This window comes from Apodemus sylvaticus, chromosome 1, assembly GCF_947179515.1.
Source record: "Apodemus sylvaticus chromosome 1, mApoSyl1.1, whole genome shotgun sequence".
Taxonomy (NCBI): domain Eukaryota; kingdom Metazoa; phylum Chordata; class Mammalia; order Rodentia; family Muridae; genus Apodemus; species Apodemus sylvaticus.
The window spans coordinates 132,890,665-132,918,255 of NC_067472.1; the positions used below are offsets into that span (position 1 = coordinate 132,890,665).

At 39.8% G+C, this 27,591-nt stretch overlaps 1 protein-coding gene across 7 annotated transcripts in view; it reads right to left on the bottom strand.

Annotated features, from left to right (window-relative positions):
- Positions 1-27,591, bottom strand: part of Akap13 (A-kinase anchoring protein 13) — a 283,839-nt gene that overhangs the window by 172,597 nt on the left and 83,651 nt on the right. For all 7 annotated transcript variants that reach the window (XM_052160563.1, XM_052160546.1, XM_052160555.1 and 4 more), the window contains exon 3: positions 3,927-4,074. In XM_052160563.1, coding sequence (XP_052016523.1) covers positions 3,927-4,074 — 148 coding nt within the window. The remainder of the gene's footprint in view (positions 1-3,926; positions 4,075-27,591) is intronic.

The window sequence follows — 27,591 nt, forward strand, 5'->3', positions numbered from 1 at the left end:
AAGGAAAGCAATAAAAATTGCTTTAAAAGCCTTTATAACTTCTTAATGGTCTCCTTTTAACTTTTGAATCTGGATCTCCTGTAGCCTGGATCATTCTCCAACTTGTTATGTGGCCGAGGATGGTCTTAGACTCCTAATCCTCCTGCTTTATCATTTCTTTTCATTGTAAGATTCTTATCAGAAACACACACACAAAGGAGAAAATGAGCCAGTCCTGGTAGCTCCCCCTTGTAATCTCGGCGCTCAAAGGTGGGACAGCCTGGTGACAGTGAGATCCTCTCAAAAGACCTCTTTCCCCAAAGACAGGCATTAGAAGAGGAGGATGCTTATAATTGTTTTACATGATGTAAGAATTTTTCCTATAATTTAGAAATGTCTCATTTTCCCAACCTATTTACAGAAAATATTTGATAAAAGTTTACAGACTAGCGTCAAAGTGTAGCTGCTTTCTGAAGGTCAATCACTCATCTGGTTTTAGTAAAAACTAAATGTAACAACACACAGACAATGAATCATACAGAGAACTCAAAGAAAAACCAAAGTCAGCTATCTGAATAAAGCATGACATTAAAGGGGAGAACAAGGCACAAAGCCTTTTTTTCTTAGAACTCAGATGACTGGAAATGGCAGGGCTCACACTTGAATAAGCAGAAAGGGCACAGAGACATCCCTATCAGGAACACCTGCTAAAAAAAAAAAAAAAAGAAAAGAAAAGAAAAAAAGACAGTATTTATCCAGTAACAGCAATGCCAAAGCACTGTATAGACTTCTATCAAGAATTCTGATTGGCCGACACGGGTCCCTCAACAGACAGGAAGTCGGAGGCTATCACTATCACTGACACACTGAAACCCTCAAAGTCACCTCCGGGAAGAGAACACAGACTTGGTGACAGGCTAAGAATTCAACTCAAGAAATCAAACTCCTTTTGTAGTTCACCAAGGAGGGGAGGGAGGGTAAGGCTGGCACCTCTCTAGAATGTCTGTGCAGATGCAGCAATGCTCACCAAAGCAGCAGGGATTCCTAGAAAAGCTCAATTAGCATACATGGGTGAAAACAAGCCCTTGCCTTCATGAAGCTAACCCTTTAACTGAAATAAAAGGGCAATGGGCTAAACATACAATCTATGAGAAGCTGACTGAATAGATAGACTTAGAGCGATCCACAAAGTAGGGCGGGGTTCAGACGCATTGTAGTGTTTTTAGAAAAAGCATGCTGAGGAAGTACCTAAGGGAAGGGAAAACAGAGTCTAAGACAGCCACAAGAGCAGACTGAAGCCAGTTTGATCCCAGGTTAAAAAGTTAATCCCACAATATGAACAAGATGTTTAAAGTTGTTTGGGTTCTGCACCTGACCCACAGCCTTTAATATCCATCCCTACTCCTCCATTACAAGATGTTGAACGAATCCAAATGACAGTAGCTGAAAGAGGCACATAAACATAGAGTCTCAACATGATGATGAAAGCAGAGGATCCAGTTGGAGCCTCCACCAGTTCCTCACATACCATCCAGGGTACAACAAAGATCCACGTGCTAAAGTGTCCCTCCCCTCCCCTGGGTACACCAGAGCCTTTCTGAACTCTGACATAACTGGGCACCTCCTATCAGAAATCTTAATGAAATTAGGTAAGTGGAGGAATAATGAGGTTATGGAGGAGAGAAAACTTGAATCGGTAAGTATGATAGAGAACAGGAAGACTTGGGTAAGGGAAAAGCTAATAAATAGAAAAGAGAAGAGAAATCAAGTGTTCTGAGCCACAAGTGAATGGATGGGTCAAGAATGACAAAAACAGAATCAGAGTGCAATGCTGACTCTAGTCGGATTAGATCTCTAGGGCACCAGTACCCAGAGTCAAGAAACACAAATAGACACCCACAGGGGTGTGGCTAGGGCGTTCCTGGAAAACACACACACACACACACACACACACACACACACACACACGGGGGGGGGGGGCAGGAGAGATAGAGAAAGAGAGAGAAGGAAGGGAGAAGGGAGGAGGGAAGGAGGAAGGAGGAGAGAGAGATAGGGGAGAGAGAGGGGGGGAGGGAAGAAGAGAGGGAAAGAGAAAGAGAGAGGGGGTTATTTTAATCACAAATTCTTTCTAATTAAGAAGAAATGAATCCATACGCCTCATCTCACTTCACTTCCTGGTGGGAGTCTACTCAGAGACTGATTCCTAGCTAGAGAACCCTTCTCCCTTTCCAACAGGTAATGAGTTAACAATGGTAATATTGAATGGTACCTGCTAGAGAACAGACCCCAAGTTCCAGATCAGTGTTTCTAATATGATATGCATTCACAGAAAATAAGATGGTTGGAGGCTTGAGTTATAAAAGAGAATATCTAATATTCTTTAGAAAAGAACTCACCATCCCTAACATAGCCATATTTTTTTATATTTGGGAGATACATTTCTAATAACTGTCTAGAATCTTAATAAATCTCAAAAGTAGGTAAAAATATAGCAAACTACTAAAATCTCAGTTCTCTGCATGGCATAATTTTTGTAATTTCATAGCACTGTACATTAATTCAATTTATAAGAAACTGCACAAGAATAAAAAACTGGCAGACTTATTTACCACAGTAAGATCCAACACTCAAAGTGCTTCTCTACCAACAAAGGGACCACTAGAGCATGCTGGCACGTGAGCCACATCAATTTTATTCTTTAATGAGAAATAACAAAGCTATTGATATTATTTGGATCATGCATCAAAGTGTGCTCTTCTGAATTCTGGGGGAAACTGGCCCACCTATTAACTGTAAAGGAAGACAGACTAAGGAAAAAACTCAGCCCAAAATACAAATCAGCTCATTTTCAGATGTTGGACAGGCCAAGAGATATCATCCAGTGGCTTTATCTTCCAGTAGTAGTCCCTTGATGACTTGTAACTGATGTTTTATGTGTCTACATTTATAAATGCAGTGGCAAGTATCCCTGCTTTCTGAGAGAGCTCTGTGACTTGTAAATCCAAGACATTGCCTTTATGATAAAGATATAAGACCCAAATGAACCCGTAAGCCCCACCTATCCAAGGAAGGCAACTTTTCTATGCCAGGAGCAGTAGCTCTTAGAAAATAACAACAACGCCACAGGAAAATATAATGGCTGAATAAAACTATTCATGTCCATAAAAAGACATACAATGTCTTGGGCCACTCAGCTGGGAATTCCAGGGAGTAGACCTGGTCAGAGTTCACCTAGCCAGTATTTAATATTTAATAAAGCTTGCTTCAAAATTTGGAGGAATGCTCCAAATAATGTTGACAGCTTCGGTTTTTTCTCTGTAAAGAATAGTGGTAGAATTGGTCTTTCTCTTTCAAATCTCAGGATTAATGAAGACACCGTGTACCCCAGACATGAGGCATGTATTACTAATTAGGTTTTCTGTTTTGGTTTTGTCACTATGAAACTCAGAATAAAATGTGAAGCATCATCATGATAATAATCACATAAGAATGTATATCTCCCATGTATCTTTCAATTTTCTCCAACTTTCAACCTCCAATTAATTAGTGGGTTTTGTCTGGTTGGTCTTTGTTTTGCTGATCCTGATATCCTTCCATTTATAATATCACTTTATCTCTAGTTAGGTTCAGATATATGAGGAACAAACAAAAGCATTATCAATATACTTAAAGATCTAACAACAGCAGTTAGGTGAGCACCCTGCTCCTTCTATTACTCTATACTAACCAAATGTATATGTGTGTGTATGGGGGGGAGGTAGTCCACGAAGAATAAAGAAGCCCAGCATATTACTATAGACCAGCAATCCCAGCACTCAAGAGGCTGAGGCAAGAAACAGAGTTTCACGCCTATGCTTGGCTATTTGCCTCAAAACATTGCCTCAAAATAAAAAGCAAAATAACAAATAACTAATGAAGGCTAGAAAAGACACCATTCAGATACTTACCAGGAGCAATTGTCTCCAATGTATCAGAACTGACTTTCCGAGTACTTGTGCAGTGATAGAGGGTAGAGCCAGAAAATATCAAGTAAAAAATAGCATCATCTTCAACTTTGTCCTCTTCAGCAAGCAGTACTGTAACAACACAATCGCCCTGGAGAAGAGTTCACAAGTCTGCATTAGTAAGGTTCCTGCTGGAAGCCTGCTACAGTCTATATCTCATTCATTACTATTAAGTCTATCCACTTCCCACCAAAGGTGAGGGTACACAGATCTGCCATGAAATGGTAATGTGCATTCAAATTCCATCTACACAGATTTATTTAGATCCATCAAACTTAACTTTCCTTGGCTTGTATTAATGGAAGCAACCCTTCTGCTTTTCGAGTTGCTATATGAAACTCATGAACAGAGTTTCATATAGCATAAAGGGTCACTTTTGAAGAGCCCGTGCCTCTCGACTATCTGACATTCCTGTTCTTCTTTACTCCGCCTTCCAGGAAGCCTTTAAAGCGAGGTAAGTGTCATGCCAGTAACTATGCAAACAAACACCTTTGCAACGATTTATGATGAAAAACATCTTTGTCTGTCAATTTCAAATACTTTGAGTTTTTGTAAGTTGGATTTTTTTTTAAAAAAGCTAAAGCTTGTAGTTATATACTCTGTGATGTACAGCCCTAATTACCATTCTTCTCAATTATAAACATAATTTGTGTTATAACCATAGATAATGACAACCATAAGGAAAAAAAAAACCTTTAACACATCAAAGTTTAGTGTACTGAGATTTAATATTCTTCAAATCTTAATAATGAAGTATAGAAACATCCATTTAGTTAAAAAAAACGAACATTTTAACATAAAATTGGAGAAAGAATTATCATTTAATTTATATATCTTTGTCTTTTTCATTTTAATCAACAAGGTATGTAAGGGAATCATGCCACCCTGTGGCCACATTATTAAATTAGAATCAGTAAAGCAGAAGGCAGCATTTTGCTATATGGCGAAAACTTAAAATTATGTCATCAAACCTAAGATTAAGTTTAATAAATATTAAGACCACATTGACTTTATAGACTGAGTTCAAAGTATTTCCTGGAGTGTAAATGCTGCTTTTGTTTTATACCCAGTGTTCAAGTCCACCACATGCTACACATATGTCAGAATGAACCATAACTCCAAATAAATAAGTCATAACTTATTTGGCAATAACTGAAGCACTCCAAAGCACCCTAACACAGAGATATCATGGTCAGAAATGAATTATCATTAGTTTTGATCACTACTCCAAACTGTGTTTGGTCTTATAAACACTCCTTTCTCTGGAAATGATTTTAAAAGGCTTAAAGCAGTGAAATGCCATCCCTAGTATGATGCAATCAGCTTAAATGTCTGAGGCACGGTGAGAACAGCCCATTTTCTGTAGGTACTGAAGACCCTCAGTATACCACAAATAAAAACAAAAAGTTCCACCCTTTCCTTCATGTTGGAAACTAAGACCCACAGCCCACACCCCTGCCTCTAGCTTGTTTTGTTAAGTCACCCCACGCCACAGTTGCGCCCACTCATTCACGCTTACACTCTGTCACTTTTACTCACCACCTACACCTTTACATGAGAGGAAGTCTACTCAAATTTCTAACTGAAATGTGTTCCCTTAGATTTCTAAACTGGAATTCTAAGAATGAATCCTTTTCGGAACCAAGAATTTCTTGGTGAGGAGACTCTTCTTGCTGAGTTACTGTCTGTGCCCATACTTGTTCATACGGAGCGTCTTTTCAACAAGAGCAAGAGATGGTTGACATCCTTGTAACAAAGCTTTAATCCAAAATAACTAGGTTCTGAATTGCTTTCATATCATACCTTTAACTTTTCTTCTTAAAGCTAAGTCACATAACCTTATACCCAAGAGAAGAGAACAACGCTTTATTCGCTTCAAGGTAACTCAAAAGCTAAATTCCAAAGCACTTGGAACTAAACATAGTTGATTCCCTCTAAGAGAGAGCAAACACTCCACATTTCACAGGTGCAAAGAACTAGTTTATGGTGGTTCACGAGTTACCTAGTGTTACTGGAGAGATTAAGCAAGTGGGGTTGTAGGAGGAGAAGAGTCTCAGATCTCCGTAAGAACTTTTATCCAGGTGACTGGTTGCTTGATCCCTACTTATTGTGAGAGAAGCTCTGATTGATTATGCTGTTGTTCAAAAGTAGACCCAACTCTGAGAATGCACAGATTAGAGTCTGGATGCACAGCTAATAAGTCTGCCACACTACTAACTACACAGATGAGCTGAGGAACAAAAATAATGGTCAAGATGTTCTCAACTATTATTTTAGTCAGACCAAATGACAAGAAAAGATTGCATCTGTCATCAGTCTCTGGCAACGTAAGCCTAAGAAACACAGTGCTGCCCTTACAAAGGTGAAAATTTCCCTCTCCTCATTTATGAGAAGTGTATCCTTGAGCTTAATCATTTTTAGGGTCATAATTTCACAGTAACCAATGAGAAAGCAGCCTATATTAAGTGTTATCTTATAAGCATTGATGACCTCTCAAAAAGAAATGTAAAGTGATTAAAAATGTTAACCAGAGTAATTGCCTAATCATCCATAAAAAAGGGTTTTTAATATAAGGATTAAAAAAAATGAAGGACTGGAAATGGTGGGTAGTCTCAGTTGTCCATATTTTATATTTATAGGATACTTATACTATAGGATAGCTACTATATAGTAGCACTGCAAAAATTACCTTATGATTGAGATAAAAATTGTTTTAACTCTGACTTCTCCATCAGAACTCTAAGAATATGTGTTCTTTTTCCAGACCAAAGATTTCCTCTCTACAAGACCTTGGCAGAGACTCTATTCTACATGATACTAGTCACCTAGGACCTTTCTTCAACACACAGGAATAATTTGGGGGAAGGCTTGGGCCAAATTGTATAAATTCATGAGAGCCAGCTGTTCTGGGAATTCTACAAGCTAACTGTTAAGTACTGTCATTATTAGAAATTAATCTTACAAATAACTGAGATAGACTAAAAGCAAATATAATACCTAAAAGTCCTGTATTAATAAGTCTATATCATACTATATTATCTTGAGATTTGTATTATGGTGTATATATGGAAGAAAATCTACATAATAGCGTACTATTAGCATATTTTCCCAGATTCATTGCTTGCTAATTCAGACACAGAAAAAGGTATGGATGGTTTAAAATCAATCCTTAGGGGAGAAATTATGTTACTAAAATTGTCAAATCCTACAAAATCAAGGATGTCTTTTCCTGTTGCTGTGATAAAATATTCTGATTAAAGTAACTCAAGGGAGGGAGGGCTTATTTAGCTCAGTTCCAGGTTACAATCCATCATGGGAGAGAAGTCACAGAGGCGGGAGCTTGAAGCAGCAGGTTACATTCCATCAAACAAAAGCAAATGAATATCTAAGCCTACTGCTCAGTTCACTTTCTTCTTTTAAGTTAGGGAATGGCGCCACCCACAGTGGGCTGGTCTTGCCAGCTTAATTCATGGATCAAGATAATCTCCAAGGGTAAAACTAGAGGCTCATCTCCCAAGTGATTCTAAATTCTATCAAGTTGACAATGAACAGTAACCATTATGAGAGCTTTTTATTCCCCTTTAGAAGCAACAAAATGCTTCCAACTGGTTAGCAAAAGGCAGGAAGGTGAATAATTTTCACAGCAGGCCCAGTTAAGGCACAACACTTTTACCTGTTTTAACTTGGAAGTGTGTTTCTTAAATACCCTGAGCCATAAAGGAAGACAGTGATTTTGCTTATCTTCTGAGATTACTGAAGGAATCAAATGGCTGATTAAAAAGGAAATAATAAAAAGGCACCTGTGGCAACTGCATTGGCCACAGTCACTTTCAACTGCACCAGCATTACACATGGGGCCTTACCTAGTCAAGAAATCTGAAAGGCTCCCAAAACAAAGAAAACATTTTGGTTCATCACTCTGTCACTGTGGTGGTGTGAATGACATGTCCTCCACAGTCTCAGATACTGAAAGCTTGGCTTCCAGTTTGTGGTACTGTCTGAGGAAGCTTGGGAAGTCTGACCTTGATGGAGGAAAAGTAGCTAATACAGTCACTCAAAGTGTTTGGAAGATGGTGGTGGTGCACACCTTTAATCCCAGCATTCAGGAAGGAGAGGCAGGTGGCTCTCTATTGATTTTGAGGCCAGCCTGGTCTATAAATTGAGACAGGACATAATATCTAGGACAGCCAGAGTTACACAGAGAAACCCTGTCTCAAAAAACAAACAAGCAAACAAACAACAAAAGACCAAAAAGCTTGGTATGTGGGAGCATTTCAGGTTTCAAACTTTTATATATGGGATGTTTAACAAATCAAATCTCTTCTTTGCAAATAAATTCAAGTTCTAAAAACTTCTGAAGTACTTGTGAGACAATCAATATTATATAGCAGAATGTAAACTCTATCAAATCCTTTTATTCAGTGATATAATTTTCATCTACAATACAATTATAAAGTACCTAGTGTCTAGCAATATGTACATATTGGGAAAAGCCACCAAAACTTGAGAACAGTTATTCCTAGAGAGTAATAAGGCAATTTAATGAGCTTTTCTTGTTTTTGAATTTGGGGGCATACAAAAATGGGCTTACATGCCCAAACATACCTGTTTATATGTGTGGGTCCATGCATACAGAAGCAACTATAGTCACTGAGGCAGGATCTATCACTGAACCCAGAGCTCATCCATTTGGCTAGTTTAGCTAGCCGTTTGCAGCAGGAAGCCTCTGTCGCTGGCTCTAAACGCTAGGATTACAGGCAGGCTGACATTCCGATCCAAGCTTTCGTCTGTGTCCTAGGGATCCAAACTCCAACCCTCACACTCAGATGGCACACTTTATTCATCGAGCCATCTCCCTAGCTCATCTTTCCACTTTTCGACAAGACAACATGGAGTCTGTTGTGGCTGTTCGCCTTTTTTAATTGCCATGCAAGGTTAACAGGATTCATTACCACATGTTCACACACTATTTGATTTTGTTCTTCTCTCATCTCCCTAAGCCTTGCAAAAATCTTAAGAAAAACATTTTCAAAACCTACTACTATTATTCTGCTTAGGAACACAGCAGTAAACTGACTTCTAAGTACATGTTGCTGTACCCACTGATCAGTGCTTTGCTCAGTCCACATTTGAGAAGCGTTTCCTTGTGGTAGATGCTAATTACCACAGACCCACAATGTTGCCTCACAACGGGACAGTGAGGACACTCAGTCCTCAATATGATGTCTTCATCAAGCCCCTCCTCTCCGGGTTCAAGGATCTAAGTGGAAGAGAAGGCAGACAGAGTCTAAGAGGTGGTGGATGACTCCAAGGAAACAGCACGCTCCAGACACAGCAGGACTGATGCACATATGAGCTCAGGAAGACCGTGGCAGCACCGTGAGGTCTGCACAGGCTCAAGCCGGACAAGGTGCCTGCACTGAAAGGGAGAAGTGGACTTTGAGTCCCAACCCTAATCAAGAAGTTGCCTGCAACTGACACCCACTGGCAAAGAGAACAATCCAACACGTTCCAACTGTTCTCCAACACGTTCTCACTGGGTATATCACCCACACTACGGGGTTGCTCTACCTGAGGAGTAGTTCGTTAACAGAAAATGAACTCAGTGGTCCTTTTGTTTACTGTTTTAACATTTTTTTGTCTTACTGATTTTTTTTTTGCTTGTTTTTATTTTCATTTTTGTGAGGGTTTTCATTTCTTGTATTTTTTTTCCTTGTATTTTTTTAGTGGTGGTTGAAAGAGAAAACATAAAGTTGAGTGAGTAAGGAAGTGGGTAGGAAGGATCTGAGGAATAGAAAAACACCATCAAAATATATTGTATGGGAAACATATTGAGACAGGGTTTCTTTACGTGGCCCTGACTATCCTAGAATTCATTCTGCAGATCACACTGGTCTTGAACTCAGAGATCCACCTGCCTTTGCCTCTCAAGTGCTGAAATTAAAGGCACATGCCACCACTGCCCAGAAGGGGAAAAAAAAACATAATTAACAAAAATAGAGAGAAAACAAGTTGAGTGGATAGTGGGTGGGGATAAATCAGGGAGAAGTTGGGAGGAGAGTAAGTATGATCAAAATATGTTATATGAAATCCTCAAAGAATGAATAAAGATATTTTTAAAAGACTTCCCAGCTATACACATGCAATGCATGATCCTGGACTGAATAATGTTTTGTAATTGTTATTACATTATTAGGACAACAAGCAAAACTTGAATAAGATTTACACAGTTAATTCTGTATCAGTGTTCAAATTCCTGGTTTTGTCTAATTATGCTGTGATTATACGACAGTATTCTTGTTCCTTGCCTTTAGCGAATACATAAAAGTTAAAAGAACATAATGACTATAATGTATCTATAAATGTTTCAGAAAAATACAGTGAGCGGGCTACAGAGACGGCTGAGAGGTGAAGACCCTGCGCTGTGCTGGCAGAGGCCTTCAGCTCCATCCCCAGTACTTATGTCAGCAGCCCACAGGGATTCCTAACTCCAGCTGCAGGGGTCATCTTAGACCTCTGCTCTCTGCAGGCACCTACACTCACATGACCATACCCACAGACATACAGACACACAAACACATACTTTTAAAATAAAACTTAAAAAAAAGTATATGGTGAGAGTATTATTATGTCAAGATATCAAGAATGAACTTGAATTTAAGGTATATGAGATTTTTAAAAATCAACTGCCCAAAATGAGGTTTAAGCCCACCACAGTACAAGTGAAACCAAGGTAAGGACAGCTGGTAATACCAAGTAAACCTGAGCACCTCTCCAAAGTCTTGTCTTTCTGTGTGATGGAAGAGAAGGGACGAGACACATCCACCTTGTTTATACAACTTGAGTACACAACTATGTTTGCTTCTCTGCTTTAAAAATACAATTGTTATCATTTTGCAAATCGTTTCCTAAAGCAAGCAAAACTCGATGGCCTGATACAACTTCCTGATAAGCAACAATGCAAAGCCTTTTTCCTTATAAACTCAATTCAATCAGTGTTCAATGTCATTAAAAGCTTTCACAATAAAGAAGTACCCTGTAAGAGCAACAAAGCCAGAGGAGACTGCAGTCATGAGAAGTACTGTTCTCCAGTGAAAGAATCAAAGGCTCCTCACAACAGTGTCCACTAGATGAACCTAGAACACTCTCTTGATAGAAAATAGGGAGAGAGATGGAGTGGAAGTCAGAATGTTTGAAAAGCTTGCTTTTTTAAGCACCAGACCATAGTGGCTCCTTCTAGACAAATTTGGGACTATTTCAAAAAACAAATAAGTTATAAATAATTTTTAAAAATAAGTACCATACTAAGTAAACCTATCACACTGGTTTGGGAGTTTTTATTAATAGTAGTATTAATTTGATTACTTTAAAAATTATTTCTAAATGAAAGGATTAAACACACTGTAATACCCAAAAGACTCTAAGGAAATAAAGGATGGAGGAGGCAGAATGCTCTGCTAACGTAGATGTATACAGACAGCGCTCCATCACTAACGGCTAACTCTGTGAGGTCCACTTACAGCTGGGCCCTGAGCTTGGACCGTGTAGCTTGTCCCTACTTTCACACAACTGTCCCTCACCTGGGTACACAGATAAGTAAATAATATAGCACAACATCTTCAGCACCAAATTTGTTTCTTGAACAGTTATTTGAGTATGTGGAAGATGACCTAGCACCTACTATTGTCACTTTCTACACGTTGGCACTGAACAACGTGCAATGTGATACTACTGGGTATTCTTATTCCCAGTTTAGTGATGAGAAAAGTATTTACTTACTTATTTTACGTGTGTGTGTCTAAGTGCATCTATGTAGGCCATATGTATGTAGGAGTCTGAAGAAGTCTGAAAGGTCTTCAGATCCTCTGAAAATAGAGTTACAGGTAGCTCTGAGCCATCAAGTGGTGCTACAAACCAAACCTAGGTCCTCTGTGAGAGCAATAAAGCACTCTTAACCGCTGAATCATCCCTCCAGTGCTGAGGCCCAGAGAATGCTTACTTCAATGTCTTGTCTGAGAAAAATAATTAGAATGGGTCAAAATTCAAGCACAATTCCCAAACCTTTTTTTTTTTTCCCACTATTTTAATCCTGAAGTAAAGGCCAAAAACACAGATGGAAGGAAAAGTGGTGTGTGTAAATGGGTATTAATTATCAATAGAAGAAATACAAATGAAATAGCAAACCTTTGGAAAACACCAAAAGAGATGTTTAAAATGAACAGAGGTTCACTTAAAATATTTCCTGTTTCTCTTTAACAATCTGTTATTAATAATACTAGTAGTTGGCAAGAATGAAAGTCTTTTGAAGACAATATAATCTAGACAAGATATAACTGTTAGTCTTACTAATTAGTTAAAGCTAGTTTATATAAAGTTAAGAGTCTTGCCAGTTGTTGTGGCCGACCCCTTTAATTACAGTACTCAGTGAGGTACATACTGCTCTTCCAAGGACTCAAGTTCAGTTCCCAGCATCCCTGTCCAGCAGCTTGCAACTGCCTGTAATTCCAGACCCAGGGGGATCTGCCATTCATTGCTGACTTCCAGGACAGCTGAACTCATATGCATATATACTCCCACACAAGAACAAATAATTAAACGATTTTATTAAAATCTGTTCCCGAAACATTTCTTTTGGCGTATCTTACTTTAAATATCTGAATTTAAAAATTTCAAATATTTGCTGCTAGTACAAATTCTCAGTCTAGGTGGACCTAGTAAGTTAACTAGTAAAAGTTTATTTTGTAATCTGACACAAACGTGTTCATTACTTTCCTCTTCATTCTGTTCTCATTACTACAATCTTAATGATTTTCTACTACATTAATTATTTACTGTGCTATATAGAGTAAGGGAACATACACTCACTATGGTGCATGTGGAGACATTCTTTCCTTCAGTCTACCATGTCGGGTTGTGGGATCAAACTCAGGTCATCAGGCTTGGTGGTAGGGGCTTTACCTAATAGGGCATTTTGCCTACCCTCTATTACCACAATCCTCATTCATTCTTCATAAACAATACTTAATTACTGAAGATTGAGTCTATATATTTGTACATTATACATACAACACACACACACACACACAACTCTGCTACTGAGCAATACAAAAATCATGATGTTACTTAGTACCTGGCTCCTGCACTCCGGGAATAGTGTCAGAAATGTGTCTCAGTAAGTAACATACACAAACTTTCTACATATAGAGATGAATGCTCACATGCTATATAGAAGAGGACTGTGACTAGGAGAGCTTCTGTAGAAATTCCTATGACCAATGATGCCCCAGACTCAAGGCAGATCATTTAAGGCAGACACACAAAACCAGAAGATGTCATTACAACACAGCTGAGTAACAGAAAGCACTAGTTTGCATTGCACTCAACAGCTCTTCAACGCGGCTGGCCTATAGGAAGTCAGTCCTCAATGGCTGTTGCGCTGAACCCGAAATATTTCATATTTTAAAAAGGAACCTTAAAATGTTGCACATAAGTACACAAGTCTTATCCTTCATTCTCATAACAGACATCGGAGAGCATGTGGGTGAATGCACCTGAGGCTATAAAGACAAGACAATTCTTGCTCCTTGCGGGCTCACAGTCTCTTCCTTCAGAGAGAAGATCCGTAAAGCTGTATGTAGCTACAGCTGAATAAGAAGCACTGCAGGAAAAGCAGGATCAGGGCCAGGAATTAAAGGCGATCTTGACATGACTGAGCAAAGTAGATAGAACTTTTTTGAGAGTTGTTTGAGATAACTCCCATAGTTATCTCAAACAGGTCACTAAGGGGCCCAAAGACAAATTCTGTTGCTTGACTTCAGATTTCTTCCCAAACAATGAATTGTCAAAGGTGACAAGGGAGGAGGTGAAAGAAAGTACAGCCGGAATCCAGTTGTGCAGGAAACAGCTGTGAAATCTGAGACATTGTAAACACTGGCTATGACCGAACTTTACCACGCTGTGTAACAACAAGAAGCCTGAAATAAATAAACTTTGCATCTTCATGAGCTAGTCCTTATACTGAAAGTTATTCCCAAAAATAATACCACAAAATTTAATTATGGGACCCAAATTATGGGAGAGAGGGAATACATATGTGCCCGCACACAAAGCCTTCCACTCCACAGTGCTGTGTCGTAAAATGCCAGGCGCTCCGCAGGAGCAGGGCATTTGCCACTACACAGGATGCTCAAGTAAGAAATGCTGACTCCTGAGTAAGACAAGTACAGATACTTGAAATTGACTTTGCCAACAAAATCACCTCTTTACTTAATGATTGCCAACCGCTCATGTTACACTATGAACTGCTTACTATTTGCGTAGCAGGAGCTTAAGGCAGCCAAATGCAATCAGATCATAAAATGTAACCTTAAAGGGAAAATTCCCTTGGGGGGGATTTTTTTTTTTTTTTTTAAGAAAAGAAGGCTGAAGTGTGCATGAAGCAGAGGTGAGAAACATTTTCATACAAAGTGTGCCAAGAACAGTAATAGAACACTCCTCTGAAAAGTCACATCTGTACCGATTCTTGATGGCATCAGGTCATGCAAAAGAACGTGGCAAGCGGAGGGCAAGCACAAGCAGCATCAACAGGGAACAACATTCGCTCAGGAGACACAAACGTGTACACACTGATGAGAGACAACACCACTCTGGATTCACATTTTAAAAGAACTGCAGTTCCTATGTGAGGGAAATACTACTGGATAGAAATTACAGAAAGAGGAAGGTCACGTGGGAGGCTGTGGATTCCCACCCCCAGGCACACACACCTCCTTCCTATCTTTAAAAAGGACCTGATCCAAGTACGGAGGAGGAGAGAGGCAGTTCTCTCCTCCTCCAGCTCATTCCTACTTGGCATGCTCTGTGTGTAACCTGTTCCAGTCCACCCGTGAAATACTAAGTGAAAAAGCAACAAGCCACAGAGGGAGGAGCCTCCAGTCAGACAGATGGGCCAATCTCTCCTCCTAGAAACAAACTGTGGCCCACTGTCCTGCTACTTACTGCTTCTTGGGCGTCTTTTTTTTTTTTTTAAATTAGGTATATTCTTTATTTACATTTCAAATGTTATCCCCTCTCCTGGATTCCCCTTCAAAACACCCTATCTCATCTCCCCTCCCCCTGCTCACCAACCCACCCAATCCCGCTTCCCTGTCCTGGCATTCCCCTATACTGAGGCATCGAGCCTTCTCAGGACCAAGGGCCTCTCCTCCCTTTGATGTCCAACAAGGCTACCCTCTGCTACATATGCAGCTGAAGCCATGGGTCCCTCCATGTGTACTCTTGGTCCCTGGGAACTCTGGGGGAGGGGGGGGATTGGTTGGTTCGTTGATATTGTTGCTCCTCCTATGGGGCTGCAAGCCCCTTCAGCTCCTTTGGTCCTTTCTCTAGCTCCTCCATTGGGAACCTTGTGCTCAGTCCAATGGTTGGTTGAGAGTATCCACCTCTGTATTGGTCAGGTACTGGCAGGGCCTCTCAGAAGATAGCTAAATCAGACTCCTGTCAGCAAGCACTTGTTGACATCTACAATATTGCCTGGATTTGGTGACTATATATGGGATGGATCCCCAGGTGGGGCACTCTCTGGATGGTCTTTCCTTCAATCTCTGCTCCACACTTTGTCTCTGTATCTCTTCCCATGGGTATTTTGTTCCCCCTTCTAAGGACCAAAATATCCATACTTTGGTCTTCCTTCTTGGGCAAGTCTTAAAAGGACTGTGCCAAAGCCAATGCCAACTGTCCTCAGAAGCAGTGAAGTCTGATACAGGGAGCAGGGGTGGAGGGCAGGGAAAGCAGGCGCCACTGCCACCACACCAGCCACTTGTTGCTGTATGTATGGGTGGACATCTGCTCCCCAGAGCAGGCTGGGACCTGTCACATAAATTTGCACTGTAAGTCACAATATCACCTCCTTCCCCTTACCTTACCTTTCTTTTTGTATAATACAACACCATAAAACAAGTTTCTGTTTTAATGCTAATGTCCAGGTACTAAGATGAACAGCCTTTCTCTGAGAAGACCAAGGCTATGAAAAAGGTCAGAACAGAGTCTCTACCATGCGTGGTTGATCTCTAATATAGGGGTAAGAAAATGTTTCCTGTGGACTAGTTAGTTGGTAAAACCTTTCAGCTTTGTGGAACATATCTGAGCACTCTCACAATTACTTAATTCTCTTTTTGAAACAAGGATAGGCTGGCAAATGGCTTATGTGGTAAACCTAGTACTTGTGGGAACCCAGCCCCTTAAACCTTCCAGTCTACACAGACCTTTACCGGATCCACAGAACGCACAGGTTAGAAGAAGATAACCTACTCCCACACTGTCCTCTAGCGTCCACACTCATAATCCCCCTCAAATAAATTAATAAAATTAAAAAGATACAACCCTGTTTCAATGAAATTTTGTTTCAGAAAATAGACAGTAGGCAGTGATTGCAGGGTATGCGACTGTAAACTCCTGGTCTAAAAACCTTTTGTGGGGGGACATGCTATGGTCAGTGCTGAAGCACAGGCTGGGTCAGAACTCCACTGTCCCAGTCAAACTCCTGCATTGGCTCACTTAGATGAAACATGCTATGTGTTCTTCAGAACGGATAGACCAAAAAGGTCTGCATCTATTTTAGTGATATTCATACTGCCTTGCCCGTGGCTAAAGGCAATCCGAAATACATGAAGAATTAATTCCTGACAGTGCAGGAGGCACTCAGGCAAATAGAAAAGTAACCAAAACAGAAGCTATAACCTGAGCAAAGTAGAAAGAAAAGGAAATAAATAAGCCAGCCAAAGAAAAGAAAGATTATTAAAAAAAAGGAAAACAGCATGAATCTTTAAATAGGGGGGCACAAGCAAGAACTGAATAGGCAAAGGATAAATTCATTTGGAGGACTTGAAAGGATGTATGCAAAGCCACAAAGTAACTAAAATGGCGCTGTCATGGAGCAATATGTCATGGCTTGAGGATCAGAAATGCATTCTACTGGACCACAGTTCCCAGCCTGTTGTACACTAGCCAAGGGCAGCCATGGAAGGGCTCCATCATCTGTCCCATGCAAGTCTACACATGGCTGGAAAAGGTCCCATATGCTCATCATAGACTCTAATGATTGCTGTCCTTCAAGATTGTGTGGGTGAGCAAGAGCTCTCCCACTCTACCTCTTGCCTGCCTTGCTCTGCCCTACTGTCTCCTGTAACCCCTATCTATTATATGTCTCATAAGTTTAGCACATATTCAGTATATTGATGTACAGAACTTTTAGACAGCATATTTATCTGAGTTAAGGGCATACTTGTTTTATTCACTCAATGCAGTATCAGTGCCTAAGAGTGTGTCAAGTTATTGTAAGTGCTCAATGTTGTTGACTGGATAAATGAATACCTAACTCTACTCTGCAAATCTCTCCCTCCAATTTATCGTAGGTGAGATACTGGCTGAAAAATCAAAAGGTCTAAAATATAATGCTCTGAGGATGAAAATATTTCAGCCCATGCCCATAAAATGACAGTTAAAAAGAACTAAGACTTGGAAACACTCCTGATAAGAAAACATAATAGGACCAGTCCTGTCCTTAGTACCAACTCTTTTTGAGAGAAAATGCTCAGACACATTCCAAAAGCCTTGGGTAAATCCCACTCCCAAATCGTAAGCAAAGTCATCAGCTTTACTTAAAAGCACCTAAGTCAACTGAGAAATTCACTGATTTTATTACCAACTAGGTTATTGTAAGTACAGGCTTGGATTGATTTCACTGGTAGAAAATATTATGAAGTTTCTTTGATGTTTCTATTTTGCCAGATAATGACAATGGCCAATTAAATCCTTAGCAATCTTCTTTTAACATGTTCACATATATTCTAGTTAAAAGTATCCCTCTCCTCAATGTAAACAGAACTTAGCTTGCACAGTACTACTAATAATGAAGTTCCAGCTTCATAATTCTGCATCACCAATATAATATAGAAGCAAATTCTTAACCATTTGCAGGCTTCACTTCTTTGGTCTATTAGACAAAACCAGCAGATGGCGCCCAACAAACCTGTTTCTTTCTCCCAAACAAGAATTTTGAGACTTAAGATGAAATGGAAATAAAATACAAGGCATTTTGAAAACATTTAATGTATGTAAGTGTCCCCTAAGAGACCAGCATTCCTAAAGTTCTAATCTTCCAATTCTTTCTGCTGCTGTACACAGCTCACTTTAGTTTGTTCCTGCGTTGGATTTAGATCTCTGAGGCACCCCATGCTACCCTGAGCAGTCTGTTATGCCTGCAGACCTCCATTCTCCTGGTACCTCTCCACACACCTTTATCAGGACTGTAAATCCTGAACCACACAGGTTAGATCACCTTCCCCCATCCATATCCCCTTCCTTGCTGAGTCTGCTAGGCACCCCCAGCTGCCCTGAGCAGTCTGCTATCCGTAGGAGGACCTCCATTCTCCGGCCACCTCTTCCTCCACCTTTATCAGACCTATCTTTCTTTTTTTTAAAGCAGCATCTCCCTCTCTTAGGACTGTTTCATAACTATGTGGAACTGCTACAATAATTAGGTCAACATGTAAAGAGACAGTCTATTCCCCCTTCTTAAACAGGATCAAATATTTGCTTAAAGCACAGAAAACAAAGTTTTTGTTGTTGATGTTTATTATTGTTCATTTAGCAAAGCTCACAGCTGGTAGGTAACATCAGCCTTCCTTGACTCTCCACTCCTCTCCTCTTCCACTCTGTGGGAACAAGCTACTTAAGCTGTGCTCTTCCTAGTCTGCTGCTGATAGAAGGGGGCAGCCTGGCCTGAGTACTGAACGCATCCAGCTCTCAGCTGTCTACCTGGTTGTGGATTATCTTTCTTTCTCTTCCTTCTCCAAAGTTATCAATGAAGCCAGTTCAGCCAGCTTCTAAGTTACCACTCCACATACTAGAAGGCATGGAAGACTCGCCAAAAGTCTGATCAGGCACCTAATGATGTCAGAATAGATACTTATTGCTAACTTTGTAGGGGCTAACAGAGACTTGGTTTGATTCTAACTCTGTCCCTTACTAGTTGCATGATCCACCAAGTGACACAGGTGCTCTGACACTGTCTCCGCCTCTTTAATGGAGTAGTCATTTCATGAGGCTATTAGGATTACATAAGGAAACTAACACAGTATACTGTGTAAGAACTACCAGGTGTCAAATAATCAAAGGTATATACAATTACAACTATAATATAATTTTGTCACTCCCTTCTGCATGTGTGTATGCACTAGTGTGCATGAAAATTCGCACACACACAAAATATATCACAACTGAAAAAAAAGCAGTATTCTCAACTATACTATTCAGAAAAACTATGGTTTTCAGTCTCAGTATAGTATGTCTTCAAGCATCTGTCTCCCTCTTCTAGTCAAGACATAAAAACAGTTAATTCTGAGTAAGATACAATGTTTAATCATGCCCATAGATGCCGCAAGAATAAGGAATGTCACTGAGATCTAGAAAACAGTTTGTACAGACTTTACAGACCTAGCTTCTTAGGGTTTGCTCCGTGGATTTCCTTAACACAAGGATGAACTAGACAACGTCAGCTAAACCTCAAAATAGAATTTTGGTACACCAGAGATGCCTCACAATTCTATGTTCATTAAGAGTAAGTTACGTCCATTCCTGATCTTTAAACAAATGCAAGATAACAAAAATGGTTGGAAATGAGCCTACACCCAGACTGGTGGGTCTCATGAACCAAAAAAGGAATGTGCCATTGCCCAAGCAGTAAGATAAAACTCACATTTCCTTCTGAGGACAAAACAAAGAGAGACAGCTGAGAATTCCACCCCAGCTGCCAGATGCTCTGTATATCACATGGGGTCAGCAGTTAATCCAAACAGAGTTTTGTGAAGGGCTCCAAGGATATACAAGAGCCAACGGCTCTTTCTTGGTTTAAAAAGGAGTAAACAGAGCCAGGAAGATAGGTTAGCAAGTAAGGGTGTTTTCACCCAAGCCTGAGGACCTGTGCTGGATCCCACTGGCCCACACATTAAAAAAGAGAATTAACTCCTGTAAGTTGGCCTCTGACATCCATGGGCATGCTGTGCCACTTGTGTGCCTCCTTACACACAAATTAAATAAATAATGAATGAATGAATGAATGAATGAATGCATAAATAAATAATTTTTAAGAAAGTGAACAAGGAAGCTGGAGAGATGATTCAGAGGACTCTTCTCACAGTCAACCTGAGTTCAGTACCCATGCTGGCCAAAGGATCAGATGCCCCCTGTGGCTTTTTCAGGCACCTGCACTCAGCTGACACCGTCACGAAAACACATAAATGTCTTAATTAAAAAAAAAAAATTGTTGGTCTCATTTTCAAATGACAAAGCACATCTCAAAGAAGCAATGGAAAATTTCCATCCTCAAGCAAATGCACTGCTAACTTTAAATATAAATCCTACCCCAATTTCTCCCTCCATAAAATGAGAAAACAATCCTAATTCACTGCTTCGTCAGAGCAGTGGAACACGATTACTAAGAAAGCACGCACAAAGTTACACGTAAATAACAGATACAGGACAGCAGCTTGGCTAAAACTCACATTTATGCTCAGTCTCACTATAGGCCCAACCCAGGGGTCAGAACAAAGGAACACTCTGTCACTTGTTCCAGATCACGAAGTTCTCCTGTGTAGTTTCATCTCTTAACTGATCTTCCCTGTGAGGACATAAATCTTAATGTCTTCTTGGGATAATCAAATATGTCTAACCGTTCACATATGGGGGTAAGGCTCTTTTCTGAGGATAACTTGGAATTCCATTAGAGAACATTTAACTAAAACTCACATGCATATTTTGTGCAAGGCTCTGAGATAAAGCACAAATAAGAATGGAAGCAATAAAAACTTTCTAAGTGCTGTCCTCAACCCTCACAAAGTGTCCAACAGAGTAAATACATACACAAAAATGCATCTCAAGTGTGCACAGTGTTCTCTGCAGCACAGCTGAGACAAGACAGGCATGACAGAGTCCACAAAAGGGTGATGCATAAGGCTGAGCACCAGAGACAAATGGCAGGAAATTAATCCTGAAGGTTAAATGGTTTGGTGGTGGGAGTGTGTGTGTTTGGGGGAAAGAGGAGGTGATGGTGTTTCAAAGCAAGCAGCAAACAGTATATGTGGAACTGATTTATTACCTAGCATTCCACCAACTCAACATAGCACCATTCATAGTAGGGATCTTTAAACTCCCAAATGTTAATGTCAAATACTGTTTGCATTTATGCTCTATAGTTTCTATAGGCAGTCTACAGGCAAATTAAAAAACAAAACAAAACAAAAAAACAACAACCCATGGGAATCAGGCCTATTTGCATCATAGTCCATATTGCTTCCACTACAAAGCAGATGTCTCTGTCTCTCTCTCTCTCCTCTCTCTCTCTCTCTCTCTCTCTCTCTCTCTCTCTCTCTCTCTCTCTCTCTCTCTCTCTCTCTCTTTCTCTCTCCCCCACCCCATTCTAATGCCAAAAGAGAATAAACACAGGAAAAGTTTAAAAAAAAAAAAAAGCAGACGTGTTTTTCATTATCTACATCCACACAGGAACTTGTGAAAAATTCAAAACGACATTAAAACAATTATTGTGAAATAAAATGTGAGCCGCTAGGTCCAATAACGAAGTAGTTCTCTGAAAATCACCATTACCAGTGATACGATGCTACATTCAATAGTATGTACCTTAACAGTGACTTCAAAAATCTATTAACAATTTACTCAGAAAACTGGCCTTAAAGAGAAGTTAGGCACTTGTCCTTTTGAAATAAAAATCTACATAACCATTTTATGTTTATATTTGATGGGTTGCTTTATCAGATATGTTGGAAGATATTAACCAACCCAAACTGCTCTGATTTCATTCATCAAGGACTTTTAAAACTAACCTTATTGTTCAATTGGTTCATAACTAGATTTTAGTAGGGACCATGATTACAGGATTCTGGATTTCTGGTCCCAAGCCCAGCATTCTACATGCCTGAAATGGGGTGTTCTAGAGGCTATCCTTCCTGGGGGTTGCCATCAGTTCTGCAGTATCTCCTCCTGCTGCCTATCTGTCTGAACTTCACTATGAGTGCAATGCATCTGGTCCTTGAACAATCTACTGCTGATAGTCACGCATTTGACCTTCTGTCTCCCAATCAAAGAATTCAGTCTTCTAAGACCAAAGCTCCCCCTCATGTAACAAGTACTTCATAATACCTATTTTAAGTAAATTAGGCATACAGAACATTATATTTTAATTTTCAGTGCCCAGCAAGACTCCTCTTCAAATGCTAAATGGAAAATGTATCCATTGAACAGTCACCAAAAAGCACCTTTGTTAGTTCTAAGAATGTCAAGAAAATAAAATGTAAAGCTTAAACCACTGGAAACTGATTAGTCCAACAGATGGAATGGAAACAATATTTGCCTTTATAAAACTATACCAGGGAGCAACAGTTGATTTCCTACTCACAAAGAACTGTTATTTAAATATAATTCTCAGATCTAGCTGGATAGTGCACAAGCCAGTGAAACACTGAAGCAAGACCTATCAGAAATATACTGTTAAAACAGAGTCCACTGAAGAGGTCAAAATGCTAATAAGGTTCAGGGTAGAAACAGAACATAACCTAACTATAAAGTGAGTCATAGATTATTTCAGTTCCTGTTTGGAAACAAGTTTCCCAGGAATAGGAGTGGGAGGGGGAATCACTAACAAATTGGTCCTCTTGCCTACTGAGGCCACTGAGAACATTTAAGTACAGGTACCCTAAGTTCTGTGGTTCTTCCCAATTTTGTCTTACACAACCTGCATTTTGGAATATTTTTTAAGTGGCTCCTCTTTAAAACAAACAAACAAAAAAAAACCAAAAACCAAACCAAACCAAAACAAAACCACAGAGAGTGGTTCCTCTCTCTGAACACAGTACCTGCATAGGTGCTACCAGATGAAGATTCTAATAGCATTTAGACTGAAATCTGTTCTAATTATCATGAACAAGCACATCAATCCAATGCAGAAAGTATACATTGTTAGGAGGCTAGAAACAAATCCAAAATGGAAAAAAATCCAATGCTGTAGCCCTAAGTCATTCTATCTCCACACCCAGATACAGATCAAATGGGCCTGGTCTTTTGATTTCCCTTCTGCATATGACTTCTGAGCTTATCTAAAATCTGAATACAAGTCCACTGGGGTGGTTGGCAGACCCTTTTGAATTCATACTTGCCAGGATGTAAAGTCAAAACATTAGCCAAATCCTATATGCTTATTGTGATGAGAACATCAGACAATGCACATTAAATACCTTCCCCTACTGAAAATGTCATTTGAAAGAGCTTTTCTTTTCCTTCTCTCTCTCTCTCTCTCTCTCTCTCTCTCTCTCCCTCCCTCCCTCCCTCCCTCCCTCCCTTCCTTTCTTCCTTCCTTTCTTCTTTGTTTTTAAAAAGCAGACACTAGTAGCTTGTGGACTAGTCTAATAGAAACAGCTAAAATCACTAGATACAGTTTTGTTTTGCACAACTTAAATGAGAAAGGGCATCTAGTGCTGGTTATTCTTTTTATATGATACTTGTCAATTATCAGGATGTTTTCTGTCTCATCTAAGAAGCTAGTCATACCAAAAAATATTGGTACCAGGGGAAAAAAGAAGAGAGAGGGTAACATAATAAAACATATTTGTTGGGGTTCTGGGAATCTGTTTTTCAACTGAAATGGCTCTTCCCCTTGAAAATCTAATAAATAGGAGCCTTATCCCAAACATATGGTAGATAATGATTATTAACCCATGAGTTGCCTTGGGACCTGTCTTGGAAAAGTGTTTCTCATGTGTGACTGGTACTTATAAAGGTATTTACTCTGCCAGGGTTGGGTGGGGTGCTTTGTGTTTCCCTAAACAGTAGATGCATTTGATAGAAACACTCTCTTCCTACGGCCCCACATCTGAAAGTAAACAGGCAGCCTTAGCAGCATAAAAAGGCAATTTGCAAGAGAGGAATATGAGAAATACACCCTACTTCCTCCTCCTCCTCCTCAAATGTGTTCTGGTCATTTTATCAAATTGCCAGCATCCAATATAAACCATCTGGGAGAGCGTTTGGCACAGTAGTCTCCGCTAGAGTTACAGCTAAAAATAGTGTTAACCACAGAAGACTCAAAGCCCACTAGAACACTTCAGAAACCAGTAAAGAATATTGTTCTAATACAGAAAAAGCACCTGGAAATGCAGAAGATGCGTTCTGGAAATGCGTTGATGTCGCAGTGCTGTCACCTCACCAGCTCAGGGCTAAGACTCATCACCCTTAAAGACGCTCTAAGCATGATGAAGCCTGGCTAATTACTTCCCGAGACAGCTACTCGACTACAGGACTATTTCTCCCACCTATTTCAAATAAAGATGGCAAGCTATTCTACCTTTCTAGAGTTTATGAAGATGTCCTAACCAGTACCTGTTTGTTCCAAAGAACATTCAAGGTTCTAATCAAAGACTTCCTTTCCCCCAGCCTTCCGATTGCTACATTTCTCTTAGTCCGTTTATTCTAATTCTTATCCTGCAACTTCTCTTTGCATGCTGTCTTAAAATCAAATTAACCCAAGTCCTGTCCCCCTCACAATAAATAAGATAATAATCTGAAGATTTTGCGACCTGATCAGATCTGGCCACTACAAAACTACAGGAAATTCCTTCACTCTCTCTGTTTGCTCTGTTTGTTTCCTCTTCTAGAAGACACAACTCAACAGTTCCTAAAATATAGTCATTCTTATGGCTGACCAAATTATTCCCCAGGCCTAGACTTTCACACAAAGCCCATTCCACATACAGCATTAACTATAAAAAATTTACTTGGTATAAAGTACTAAAGATATATTCATATTCATTCTCCACCATAATCTCAAATATAAACTAAGAAATTCATTCCAAGTCTCCTAAGTCTTGACCCACCCCTATACCTACTGTTTCTTTTTACCTTAGGCCTAAGAGGCAACAAAGATCGTTTTCCTCCTCTTAACATCTAAAAATCTGGCTTCATTTTGAGCTGTTCATCTAGGAGGATGTATTTACTGTTACTGGTGCCCACTTGTTATATCAAGCAGTATTAAGTGGTAGAGCAGATCATAGGGCCTAGCTGTTTTGTAAACACCAGCCTTTCCTTTATGCCCTTGGCTTCCTTTGACTACATCCTCACTCTCTGCCTTTTGGGAAGGCCATACTTTTACTCTTCATGGCAAGAAGACCAAAGTGCACATGCAGGTGCTCATAAAATATTGGCAAGCGCTGGGTGTGGTGGCAGCACACCTTTAATCCCAGCATTTGGGAGACAGTGTCAGGGGAATCTCTAAATTCAAGGCCATATATATAAAGGCCATATATATATATATATACAAGGCCTGGTATAGAAAGGGAGTTCTAGGCCAGCTGGGACTATACATAAACACACACACACACACACACACACACCTCTCAAAAATTTTATATGCTTATCTGAACTGTTTCTTCACTTGCTCTACACCTACTACATCCATATTACCTACCTACTGCATCCATATTACCTACCTACTGCATCCATATTAGGTATGGTTGTTATAGCTCAGTTGGGAAGGACATTTGTTAAAAACTAGATGCAAGACGCTAGATAGTTCAGCAGTTAAGACCAGATGCTGTTCTTCCAGAGGATAGGTTTGGTTCCCAGTACCCACATGGTGACTCGAAACTATCTGTGACTCTAGTTTAAAGAAATATGACACCTTCTTGGCCTCTATGAGCACCAGATACTCAAGTCCTGCACAACCATACATAAGGGCAAAACGCATAAAAATTAAGAAAAAAAGAAGCTAGTAAGGATGAAGTTTTGTTCAAACCTCAAGTAATGTGTTATTTATAATGAGCTCCCTACTGACACTAATATTAGCTGTCTTTCTTATTGTTGTGCCCAAACACCCCAGAAGAAGCAACTAAAGAGTGGAAAGATTCACTTCAGCTCCAGATGTAAGGAGACAAAACCCACTGTGAGCAGGAAGGCATGGCAGCAGCAACTCCACAGTAGTGGGCACATGGGAAATATGGCCCGTCTCAGCAGCCATGCCGTGGAGCCTTGAGAGGCTGGACTACCATCCGTAAGGCCTGCACTTCAATGACCCATTTCCTCCAGCTCAGCTCACCCTAGAAAATTTCAGAGTTTCTCAAAACAGACCACCACCTGGGATCATACGCTCAAACACAGGAACCTGTGGCAGATACTTGCCATTCAAAACCAGAATAAAGCCATACTTAGAGATATACAGAGAATAAGGGTGCCCCATTTCGGGAAAATACAATATGCAAAAGGTGACAAAACCAAGTTTACCCAATATCTATCCACAAACCCGGCCCTAAAAAGGATAATAGGAGGACAACACCAATACAAGGAGGGAAACTTCACCCTGGAAAAAGCAAGATAGTAACCTTTCATCAAACCCAAAAGAAGTTAAGCATTCAAATTTAAAAAATAACGTCAAAAATGATAGGAAATAAAAAAATCACTATTCCTTAATATCTCTTAACATCAATGGGCTTAATGCCCCAATAAAAAGACACAGACTAACTGAATGGATACGTAAACAGGACCCTACATTTTGCTGCTTACAGGAAACACACCTCAGGGTCAAAGACAAACACTACCTTAGAGTAAAAGGCTGGAAGACAATTTTACAAGCAAATGGTCTCAGGAAACAAGCTGGAGTAGCCATTTTAATATCAGATAAAATTGACTTTCAACCCAAAGTCATCAAAAGAGACCCTGAGGGACACTTCTTGCTGGTCAAAGGAAAAATACAAAAAGAAGAACTGTCAATCCTGAACATCTATGCCCCAAATGCAAGGGCACCCTCTTTCGTAAAAGAAACTTTATTAAAACTAAAAGCACACATTGCACCTAACACAATAATTGTGGGTGACTTCAACACTGCACTTTCCTCAATGGACCGATCAGGAAAACAGAAACTAAACAGGGACACAATGAAACTAATTGAAGCTTTGGACCAATTAGATTTAACAGATATATATAGAACATTCTATCCTAAAACAAAAGAATATACCTTTTTCTCAGCACCTCATGGTACCTTCTCCAAAATCGACCATATAATTGGTCACAAGACAGACCTCAACAAATATAAGAAGAAAGAACTAATCCCATGCCTCCTATCTGATCACTATGGAGTAAAAGTGGTCTTCAATAGCAACAGAAACAACAGAAAACCCACATACACGTGGAAACTGAACAATACTCTACTCAATGATACCTTGGTCAAGGAAGAAATAAAGAAAGAAATTAAAGACTTTTTAGAACACAATGAAAATGAAAACACAACATACCCAAATCTATGGGACACAATGAAAGCAGTGCTAAGAGGAAAACTCATAGCCCTCAGTGCCTCCAAAAAGAAAATGGAGAGAGCATACATTACCAGCTTAATGACACACCTGAAAGCCCTAGAACAAAAAGAAGCTATTTCGCCCAGGAGGAGTAGAAGGCAGGAAATCATCAAACTCAGGGCTGAAATCAATCAAGTAGAAACAAAGAGAACCATACAAAAAAAATCAACAAAACCAGGAGCTGGTTCTTTGAGAAAATCAAC